The sequence below is a fragment of the Podarcis raffonei genome, chromosome 8, assembly GCF_027172205.1.
Source record: "Podarcis raffonei isolate rPodRaf1 chromosome 8, rPodRaf1.pri, whole genome shotgun sequence".
NCBI classification, from domain to species: Eukaryota; Metazoa; Chordata; class Lepidosauria; order Squamata; family Lacertidae; genus Podarcis; species Podarcis raffonei.
The window spans coordinates 9,070,600-9,082,371 of record NC_070609.1 but is presented as its reverse complement, the minus strand read 5'-3'; the positions used below and the strand labels follow the sequence as shown (position 1 = coordinate 9,082,371).

The 11,772-nt window shown below is 51.6% G+C and overlaps 1 protein-coding gene across 2 annotated transcripts in view; it reads right to left on the bottom strand.

Annotated features, from left to right (window-relative positions):
• Positions 1 to 6,608: 6,608 nt before the first annotated feature.
• The window catches only part of EXOSC5 (exosome component 5), a 41,694-nt gene continuing 36,530 nt past the window's right edge, over positions 6,609 to 11,772 (bottom strand). For both annotated transcript variants that reach the window (XM_053397791.1, XM_053397790.1), the window contains exon 6: positions 6,609 to 7,190. In XM_053397791.1, coding sequence (XP_053253766.1) covers positions 7,098 to 7,190 — 93 coding nt within the window. In that variant the 3' untranslated portion in view covers positions 6,609 to 7,097. The remainder of the gene's footprint in view (positions 7,191 to 11,772) is intronic.

The window sequence follows — 11,772 nt, the reverse complement described above, 5'->3', positions numbered from 1 at the left end:
GCTCTTTTGCTATGAAACACGGTGTCAGAAGTGGAGTGTGAGAAGCAACTTTTGCCACAGGGGCAAGAAGCCCCAGACTATAGGCTGGTGAGCCGGTCATCCCTCATTTATGCCACAGGAGGGATAGGGAACCTGCAGCCGTCCAGGAGCTCTCGGACTCCCAACTCCCATCATCCCTGATTGTTGGTCTCGCTGGTTGGGGCTAATGGGAGCTGCAGTCCAAGACGTCCCTGCACTACAAGGTCCTGTTCTGGCCTCACTCAGGCCCTGTTCATACGTGCAAAAAAAAAAAAAGAAAACAAAAAATCACGGCAATTAGCCATGGGGGCAAAAGGAAACCTCCAGCTGCAGAGGCAGTCTACCTCTGCATATCAGGTGGACGAGAGGACCTTCACACTTTGCCTGCAGGGCTTCCTGGAGGGTGCCCCTGGCTGTCCACTGGAAACAAGACACTGGGCTACATGCAACCCAGCAAGGCTAGGCTTTGGGTTCAGGTGGTAAAGCGCTCAAGGTTTGGGGGAGAAAGGAGATACACACCCCTCGGCATGTCCTCAAATGCTACAGCAGCCTTCTCTAACCAGGTGGCCACCAGATGTTTTAGACCAGGCCGGTTGATGAAGGCCGAGATACAGTCTGGGAAGAGCTTCAGCCTCCTCTTGGCCTGCAGAACGGGGTGGGGGTGCTGTTTTTGTGCCTCTCCCCTTTCCTGTCCTTTCTCTGCCGCCCCTCCATCCATTGCGTTCCCTCCCTCTTCTTCTTCCCTTGTTCTCTCTCGCTGTCCCCCAAAGCGCCCATGAATTATTGAGTGTGCTTGGTGCGCCATCACATATTTATGTGCGGTCCCTGGCCTGCTTCTTTCTAAAGCATTAACCATCATCTCCAGCTCAGCTCAGGTGGAAAAAAAAAGAATTGAAAAGAGCTCAGACGGTCTGGGGCCCTACTCTGGCGCATGTTGTTAAATGTCAGGAGCAGAGATTTCGTAGGAAGGAAGGGCACACGGCCTAGCAGACTCAGCCAGCTCAGCCAACTGTCGGGGATGATGGGAATTGTGATCTTGCAACATCTAGAAGGCCACAAGCACCCCATATCCCTGTTGTTGGCATCCGTCCGTCTCAAGAGACAATGGAGTGTGCCTCCAGGGGTGAAGTCGACCAGCACTGAAATAACCTCCCTGGGGTGCAGGAGTTGCCGGAAGGAGGCGAGCGAGGAAGGGAGGGGGGTGCGTCTTGATTTTTGGATTGGTTACAGGCCATTATTGACAGCCTGATGCAGAGGCGGCTGTGCTGCAAATGTCTCACCTCGTCCCCGCAGATCTGTATCTGCAGCAATGGGGTAGCTGAGTTGCAGCTAGGGCCCATTGGGACAGATAGGGCAGAAGGAAGGGAGCCTAGCAGTAGGGGGCGCCAGAGGACAATGACCTGCAGAGCCAACTAATCCTCAGTTTGCCCTTCTACCTGCTATGTTCTAACCAGCAGCAAGACCGAGACTGAGGAGGAGGGAGCAGGGTTGCCATATTTCAACAAGTGAGAATCCGGACACAAAATTTGTTGAGCTTTTTTTACCCAATTTATTGATGTTCCCTTAGGTTCCCCTCCCTCGCTTCTTCCCTTCTTGGCACAGAAGCAAAGCATGCTGCCACCTGCTGCCCTCAGCGCTGCTGAGGCACCTAGAGGCACCTGTTCCTTATCCTTGTCTGTTGACACAGATATACTGCATCTGTACATGGAGGTTCCAATCAGCTATTCTGACCAGATTCCTGACTTCCAGGTGTGCCTATCGCCTCTTATGACATCAAAACAGCGCTCCCGTTGAAAGGGTCTTTCCACTGTCAGAGGCAGTGTGTCTCTGTATGCCAGCTGCTTTTGTAGTGATGAGCATTCCCAAGGGCATTTGGGTGGCTTCTGTGAAAACAGGATGCAGGATTCAATGGGCCTTTGGCCTGATCCAGCAGGGCTTTTCTTTTGGGGAAACACAAGCTTTGCAGAAACACACAAAAACATATTTAGGGGGGGAAATTGAAGTAGGGTGTAAGGAGAGGCAAAACAGCTCAATGGAGACAGAGTGTGCTCAGCGGCAGCAGAATTATGATTGTGGAAGGGGCAGAAACTTGCTGGTAGGGGGAACAGAATGGAGTATCCTGAAGGAAGGTCAGCTAGCTAGCTAGCTGGCCGGCACAGTGAACAGGAACACTCCAAACGCTGCAACATTTTGATGCAAACCCCACTAGTTATGAGCATCCGCTACTGAATTTGTCTCTAAATGCCACTTAAAGCCAGCACCCCATCATCTTTTTGCCAATGAATTCCCTCCAGATAACTGCCCGTTGGCCCATGAACCCCAACTGCTCACTCCAGGGCTAGAAACACGATTGCTTTGGTAAAAGGAAAACTAGGATTCTCCGAAACGGCCGGGTGCTCGATTCTGGGCCTGTGTAACCAAGATTGCAGGAGGTAAAAAATATACATTTACTGCTTGGATCCTCCGCTGGACCCCCAAATCACTCGGGCACTCAGGATTTCACCCTCAGCAGAGGCTGCAAGGGGGGGTGCCCCCTTGCAACGCTGGCATCTCTGGGAGACAGAACCACCGTGGGCTGGCACAGTCGACGGTCTGACTCAAAGCATGTGGCAGATTTGAAAGAGAGTGGGTGGAATTTATCGCTCGCAGCCTCTTCCCCGCTCCAGAAGTCAGGAGGAGCCGAGCGAGCAGTAACAAGCCTCTAGGCCGGATCACAGGGTGGCAAGCCAATGTCCATTTTTGTGAGGGGGGGCAGCAGCCGTGGCTGTGCCCGGGCAAGACCGGAGGTGGTTTCGGTTGCTCTTGCATTTGCTGCCTAATGAATAAGAGGCAGATCAGAAGGCATCGAAACCCAAGAGCGCAAGGGAGCCTTTGGGGGGGGGGTGGAGAGAGAGGAAACCAATTCAGACGAAGGCTGCCTAATTGAAAAGAGAGCAAAGAAGGACGTGTGTCTGGGCTCCATCGCCTCTCTCCAAATGGAGGAAGGCTGAGTGACAGCGCTCTCACTTTGATCCCTTCCATCTGTCACACATAGACACCCCTGCACACCTGCCCCACGGAGCCTGCTAATTAAAATCTCAGTGTTTTTTCCCCAAGGAGGCCGCGGTGGGGCAGAAAGAGTGGGAAATAATACATAGCGCAGCCTTGATTGAATATTCATTGCGGAGAGCAGGAGGCAGAGAGTGCAGCGGTTGGGAACAGAGTCTTGCTTTGTACCGGGAAAGGGGAGATGAGGTCGCCCCGTCCTTTAAGGAGGAGGAGGAGATGGAGAAGGAGGAAGAGGAGGAGTTGGTGGTTGAGGGTGCTTAGGCCAGTGGGGGAGAAACACGAGGAGGATGCTTGCGCATGCATGCGTGGTGATGCTATCCTGCCCTTTCGAAGCCAGAGGGGATTTTTCCAGAGGGACAGCTGGTTTAAATAAGGAAACGATGAAGACCTCAGAAAGCACCGGTGGGGGAAATAAAAAAAAGATCATTTCATCAACTCAATTAGGCTCATTAATCAAAGCGGGCCGTTTGCCTCTTCCCAGGGCAGCTGGTGAAGGTTAAGAGAGCGGCTGGATCTCTGGGAGGAGGGAAGAGTTTGGGGAGAGAGACCAGGGAGGGGGGTAGCAGGCTTTGCCAGGAACTTAACCCAAGGACAGCCCCATCGTTCGTCATTTACAGTGACCTGATGGAGATGGATGATACGGCTTAGCAGCCACACTGTGGGAGCTGCCTCCTGAAGCACAGGAGCCAACACCTCACACGATGCGAGTACACGTTGGCTGGCTCTGTTCCACAGGCACATAACTGGGAAACCAATCTGTATTGCTGAACAGCCCAAATCCTCCTCTTGAAAAAAAAGAGAGGCAGGTTTCTAGTCCTCACTGATTATACATGCAGTGTGCATGTGTGTGTGTCTGCGTGTGTGTGTGTGTGTGTGTGTGTGTGTATATATATATATATATATATATATATATATATATATATATATATATGTAAAGGGAGCCCTGACCATTAGGTCCAGTCGTGACCGACTCTGGGGTTGCGGTGCTCATCTCGCTATACTGGCCGAGGGAGCCGGCGTACAGCTTCCGGGTCATGTGGCCAGCATGACTAAGCCGCTTCTAGCGAACCAGAGCAGCGCACGGAAACGCCGTTTACCTTCCCGCTGGAGTGGTATCTATTTATCTACTTGCCCTTGGACGTGCTTTTGAACTGCTAGGTTGGCAGGAGCAGGGACCGAGCAACGGGAGCTCACCCCATCGAACTGCTGACCTTCTGATCGGCAAGTCCTAGACTCTGTGGTTTAACCCACAGCACCACCCGCATTCCTACGTATACACACACACACATACACATGTGATGAGATGCAAACGGTAATGCTATGGTTGCAAACAGTGTTTTCAGCTAACCAGGGCATTTTGAAGGGATGGGTTGGGAGGGAGAGGTCAAACCCCAGCCTGCAATTTCCCTAAGCCACCCTACTTTTTTCCGTTAATTGCTTTTTCTTCTTGCCCTTCTATGTTCCGCAGCTCCCCCTGCTTCTCTCACCAGTTGTCTGAAGGGAAGGATGAGGGAGAGGTACTTGAGGTGGCAAGCAGTGGGATCTGACCGTTCCCCAGAAAACCAGATTTTGGCTGAGAAGCTGTGAAGTAAATCTGCACAATACCCACCCACACACCCAGCTCCAAAGTTCAGGAGCCAGCAACACGGGACTCTGTTCTCCTAAGAATGTGCTGTAACCTTGCAATCTCTTTGCAAGGACAAAGTGGGGGTGATTAAAAGACGAAGTGCCATATTAAAATGGTTATTAAGCAGTATCTGCCAGCTCTGGGAGGAAAGGTCGGCTGGGTTCACGCCAATAAAGAACGCTTCTGTGCCCCAAGATTTGGGAACAACCCTTTGAGGGCAGGAAGGCTATCGAACCGCAATGAAAGTCTCTCTTTACTTTTGCAGCACCGATGTGAGCCCAGGATCCCCTTTGGAAGGGGGCAGGAGGCCTTTCCCAAACCAGCCCCTGCTCCCCAACCTTAACCAAAACGTCGCTGTGTTCCGAGGCAGAGGAAGGCAATGAAAAAGTATCTGCCAAGCTCTGATTTGGCAGGGGCTGTGCTCTCCCCACCGGCGGCTGCCAAACTGCAAAATTAAAAACAAGCAGGGAGGTTCCGCAGAATATTAATGAGCAGGGGGACAGCGCGGAACTCTATGTCTCCATCATCTGCCAGGTCCAAGGCATGTATGAGAATGGCAAGGGGTGGGTGCATCTTGGTGTATGTGGATGGGCATCCAAGGCAGGCTGTCCCCATGGATTACGCAGCGGGAGCAGCAAGGGTGTGCCAGGATCCAATGGAGAACGGTGGGGGCAAATCCAGGCATTGTCTCACGCACAGACACCATCCCAGTCTGGATGGGAGCAATGAAATCCGGAGACCGCAAGGCTTGGGCAATGACAGAGGTGCACAGAGTGTTTGAAAGACGGTTGCAATGAAGGGGGAGTTCTAGACCCAAACCTCAAGGGCATTATGCAGGGAAGCAGAAGGTGGTTTTCAGAAGCATGGCTGCCTCCAGATAGTCATCATGGCTAGAAGCCATCGGTGGCAATTCCTTTCTCCACCCAAGGCCCCAATTGCTCATCCCAGCTGTAGCACTTTGAAAGCAGCTAGGCTACGTTTTCCCATTTTCAGTGCCATTCGTATTATTATGAATTAAGAATGATGCTCACGGCAGCACACACGCCTTGCCCCAATTTTATCACTGACCACAAATGATATAGGGACGCAGGTGGCGCTGTGGGTTAAACCACAGAGCCTAGGACTTGCCGATCAGAAGGTCGGCAGTTCGAATCCCCGCGACGGGTTGAGCTCCCATTGCTCGGTCCCTGCTCCTGCCAACCTAGCAGTTTGAAAGCACATCAAAGTGCAAGTAGATAAATAGGTACCACTCTGGCGGGAAGGTAAACGGCTTTTCCGTGCGCTTCTCTGGTTCGCCAGAAGCGGCTTAGTCATGCTGGCCACATGACCCGGAAGCTGTACGCCGGCTCCCTCGGCCAATAAAGCGAGATGAGCACCGCAACCCCAGAGTTGGCCACGACTGGACCTAATGGTCAGGGGTCCCTTTACCTTACAAATGATATAGTCCAGTTTCCCACATTTGGGGAAACTGCAGGGGTCAGCACACCTGGAGTGCAAAGGGTGAGCCTCGCTCTAGGAAAACGCTGGGTAGGCGAGGCAGAGAAAGTGTGCGACCATGAGCTTGGTGGCCGAGTGGGGATTCGAACCAGAGTCCGATGCTCTAACCACTGCTCGTCACTGGCTCAAAAGGGAATGCTCAAGCTCAGTCAGTACAGCATGAGGCTCTTAATCTCAAGGTCACGGGTTCGAGCCCCACGTTGGGCAAAAGATTCCTGCCTCTGTGTTGCAGGGGGTTGGAATAGATGACCCCTTGTGGTCCCTTCCCCCTTCCAACTTTTCTATGAACTGCGTGAGGGAAACGTCAGACAGCAGGCAACACAGGTGCCTGCAGATTTTAAACAGGAGAGGTTTTTATCTGCTGCTTCATTAGGGTAGGCAAAGACAGTTTATAGCACAGTCAGGGAGGAAGAAAAGGAAAGGAAAACATGTTCTTTAATGTCCACACAGACAAAAAAAACTATTTTAGGCAAAGCAGAGAGCAGAGGATCCAAAAGGAAGAACTTGGCTTCACAACTAGGCCAAGCTGAGAGACAGCCACCTCGCAATCTGTGCGGAAACAATGTCTTTCATTGGGGAGTGTGGGGGGGAGACACGTGCTTACCAAAATGTGAGAGAGCTGGAAGCCCATGTGCTCGGGGAGGGCAAATATGGAGCGCCACAGCGTGCAGCACTCAGCCCGTGGCAACGAAGGCCCAGCTTTTTCAGGATCCTGCCATCTTAACCCACAGCCCGTTCCACAATCTCTGTTAATGGCAGCCTGATCAAACGGCACCTCTCCTTTCAGAGCAAAGGATGGGCGAGATGGAAGGCTGGGGAGGTGGTGCTGATCCAGCCAACGCCACGTAGCGTCATTTTTAAGCGGTCAAGTCTCTGCTTCGTTCCACTTGGGGGTGCGTGTGAAGAGTCACCACTTGGAGTATTTCCTGTGAGCTGAATCGCGATAGAACTGGAAGATGGCGTCAGAAGCTAGCTGGGAAGCGGCAATGCATTTCTGGAGCTGTGGAGAGGAAGAGAGGTGGTTATGCTGGAAGGGGAAGGGGAAGGGGTCCCTAAAGATCTGGGGGAGGGGGGAAAGGGTCCTCCCCCCCCAAAAAAGCCATAGTAGCACACTCGAGGGCGACAGCATTGTTGAAGGTGGCATACGACAGAGATTTTGGCAATCAGTTCTCCTCTGCGAGGGAACCTGTAGTCCGTTTCAGCTCCCCCAGCTCCTACGATTTTGGTTTGCCCTTGGAATCGGCCATCACCATCATCATGAGTTTGTGTGTAGGACGCTTTTCCATGGCAGAACCGTGCTCAAAACAGCTCACAAGAACGCACAACACGAAGTACGACAACATTTCAAGACGATGCATTAACAGCTGTGAAACTAAACGCCACACTGGTAGGCCAAAGAAACATCTCAAGTTAACAGATGCTGAAATAATGCCTGATGATAAATTACTAAATAGTAGCAAAAAGAACCCCTGCCCATCTCCCAGACGTGTGTGTGTGTGTGTGGCAAGGCGAGTGGCAACGCTTGCCCTTGATGCTTCCCACAGACTCTCCCCTGCGGCAATGCACCAGAGCCCCATGTTCCTTGCCATGGCTTTATTACTTATGATTAGACTTGTTAGCCAAAGGTTTCCAAGCGTTTTGTGCCCATTTAAAAACATGCAGCAGCCACACAAACCAAACAGTGCCACCTCGGAGTGGGAAGGTAAGCCTATAAAGTGGTACCTTGGGTGAAGAACTTAATTCGTTCTGGAGGTCTGTTCTTAACCTGAAACTGTTCTTAACCTGAGGTACCACTTTAGCTTATGGGGCCTCCCACTGCTGCCGCACGATTTCTGTTCTCATCCTGAAGCGTATGTAACCCGAGGTACCACTGTACCTGGGGCCAGAAAGATGTCACCGGAGGCACAGATTTAAAAGAGTACCAGTAGCTCCTGAACAGGTTACTAAAGAGACTCTTCTGCAGCCTCAGGATCGCAGGGAGCTGTCCTCGGACATGCATCAATCCGCCTAAAAGCTTCCTCCCACCTTCGGGGATATAATTCAAGTAAGCCCATTAACTATTCGTCATGGCTACACTTTCCCAGGGAGTCCTGAGTGACCGGCAACCTCTGACTCACAGCTTCGCAAGGAAGGAAGGAGAGCCCTGGTGGGCCAGACCAAAAGCCCATCTGGTCCAGCCCCTGCCTTCCCACAGGTCCTTGAAGGGGGCCCGCAAGCAAGGGCAGAAGCACAGCAGCCTTCTCTCGCTGTTCTCCCCCAGCGACTGGCCTTGAGAGGCATGTTGCCTCTGGCCCCGGAGCCAGGGTGCAGCCATCATTAACAGTAGCCATCTGTGGGTTAGGCCATGGGTAGGCAAACTAAGGCCCGGGGGCCGGATCCGGCCCAATCGCCTTCTAAATGCGGCCTGTGGAAGGTCCGGGAATGAGCGTGTTTTTACATGAGTAGAATGTGTCCTTTTATTTAAAATGCATCTCTGGGTTATTTGTGGTGCACAGGAAGTCATTCATATATTTTTTTTAAAAAATATAGTCCGGCCCCGCACAAGGTCTGAGGGACAGTGGACCGGCCCCCTGCTGAAAAAGTTTGCTGACCCCTGGGTTAGGCTGGGGTAGGCAGGCTTTGTTCCCCGAAGTACGTACTTTGGACGAGTGTTTTAGCTTTCGCTCACTCCTGGTTTTATTGTCTTTGTTACCTCTGGATTATATTTATTTTTTTGTTTCTAATGTAAGTTGCTTTCGTTGACAGGTGAATATAAGTAATGGTTATCACCTTCATGGTAGGAAAAAGATCTGGACCTGGATCTTTCGACAAGCAAGCCCACTGCGACACCAGCAGCTTGGAATGATGCAAAGATGATTTGGAGAGCCAAGAGGCTGGTCGGATCTGCTGCAGCCACCTGAATGGGTGGCCCCACTCTACCCACTGCCCCACACTGCCTGGTATGAACCCTGAGCCTGGCCTCATGCCAGGGAGGCATCAATTGCGTCTAGGGCTGGCTGATTATCTGGTTTTCAACATTGTGATATATCACTGCCATATACCAATATATCATGTCTGGAATAAGGATGGAGCTATGTAGGAACATAGATGGAGCTATGTAGGATATTGCCGGAAGAAATATCAACAACCTCAGATATGCAGATGACACAACCTTGATGGCAGAAAGTGAGGAGGAATTAAAGAACCTTTTAATGAGGGTGAAAGAGGAGAGCGCAAAATATGGTCTGAGGCTCAACATCAAAAAAACGAAGATCATGGCCACTGGTCCCATCACCTCCTGGCAAATAGAAGGGGAAGAAATGGAGGCAGTGAGAGATTTTACTTTCTTGGGCTCCATGATCACTGCAGATGGTGACAGCAGCCACGAAATTAAAAGACGCCTGCTTCTTGGGAGAAGGGCAATGACAGGCCTAGACAGCATCTTGAGAAGTAGAGACGTCACCTTGCCAACAAAGGTCCGTATAGTTAAAGCCATGGTTTTCCCAGTAGTGATGTATGGAAGTGAGAGCTGGACCATAAAGAAGGCTGATCGCCGAAGAATTGATGCTTTTGAATTATGGTGCTGGAGAAGACTCTTGAGAGTCCCATGGACTGCAAGAAGATCAAACGCTTCCATTCTTAATGAAATCAGCCCTGAGTGCTCACTGGAAGGACAGATCGTGAAGCTGAGGCTCCAGTACTTTGGCCACCTCATGAGAAGAGAAGACTCCCTGGAGAAGACACTGATGCTGGGAAAGATGGAGGGCACAAGGAGAAGGGGGCGACAGAGGATGAGATGGTTGGATAGTGTTCTCGAAGCCACAAACATGAGTCTGACCAAACTGCGGGAGGTAGTGGAGGACAGAGGTGCCTGGCGTGCTCTGGTCCATGGGGTCACGAAGAGTCGGGCACGACTAAACGACTAAACAACAACAACATGTAGGAACACTGGCTGGCTTCATGGTTTTCCCCGCCTTGTGATTTCTGCACAGCACACACACACACATCATGATTTGCAATATACGCCAGGTCAAAAATTATGAAACTGAGATCACGATACAGATCCCAAACCAGTTTGTGATGATGTATCAATATATTGCCCAGCCCTAATTACGTCCCAAGGCTAGCCACTGCTGATCAAAAGCAGGGAAACTAGATTTGACTTTGAGGGGAATCCCCCTGGCAATCAGGCGATGCTGGAGGACCAACCCTGTCCTAGCACCTGTTTTATCTACATATAGCTCCAGGCTAAGGTCTGTATAGTAAAAGCTATGGTTTTCCTAGTAGTGATGTATGGAAGTGAAAGCTGGATCATAAAGAAGGCTGATCGCCGAAGAATTGATGCTTTTGAATTCTGGTGCTGGAGGAGACTCTTGAGAGCCCCATGGACTGCCAGAAGATCAAACCGATCCATTCTGAAGGAAATCAGCCCTGAGTGCTCACTGGAAGGACAGATCGTGAAGCTGAGGCTCCAAGACTTTGGCCACCTCATGAGAAGAGAAGACTCCCTGGAAAAGACCCTGATGTTGGGAAAGATGGAGGGCACAAGGAGAAGGGGATGACAGAAGACGAGATGGTTGGACAGTGTTCTCGAAGCTACCAGCATGAGTTTGACCAAACTGCGGGAGGCAGTGGAAGACAGGAGTGCCTGGCGTGCTCTGGTCCAGGGGGTCACAAAGAGTTGGACATGACTAAATGACTAAGCAACAACAACAACAGCTCCAGGCTGGGCTGGGCTCCCTCTGTCAGGGCAGAGTCTTGACACCTGTGCATGCTGTTTTTCTGCCTACCTCCTGCTCTGCAGCGATGGGAACTGGTCCTGGGCAGCCTGCAGGGCCCAGCTCCCGACAGAATGAATCAAAGCCTGCTCTTGCAAAGCCCACCACTGGCTTCCCGCAGCCGGCTTACCAATTCCAGCTCCAGGCAGATGGAAAGCAAACCAAGGATAGACGGGAAAAGAAGAGAACAAAAGTTACGCTGAGAAGAAAGCGAGGGGGTTTTTTTATACGAGGGAGAAAGGGTGCAGAGAGAGAATGAGAGGCAGGATCTCAGTAGGGAGACGAAAGGCAGGGAGCTATCAAAGGGCTGAGCAACAAAAGGCGGGGAGAAGAAGAAGAAGAAATCAGATGCAAGAAAGGAAAAAACCCTGCCTCGCTACCCGTCTCCCGCCAGCTCCCTGAGGCCAATTAAACCTCAGTGCTGCTTCGCCGCCGCCCCAGCAACCTCTGTGAAGAATGGGGGGGTCAAAAGCCGCCGCCGCCACGCTCCCCACCAACGTTCCTTGCGTCTTAATTAGTCCATTTATATGCAAGGGGGAAAGTATCCAAACCTCAAAACACACAAAAACAAGGATAGAGATCTCAGCTCCCTCTTTTCCCCTACTTGACACGGCAGACAAGCTGCCTGCTCAGGACTGTCAGGTGCCTCGTGAGGACTTCCCAACTCAATTACCAGCCCTGGCACACATGTGGCAGGGCCAGGGTGGCAGTGGCAGAGGTGCATGCGGCAGTTCCTGCTTCGGCATCTTAACCCGCCTGTCGGCAAAGGCGTGCGCTGGGAGGCAGCTGCATTTGGCAAGTGATTTACGGACACGGCGAGCTGGA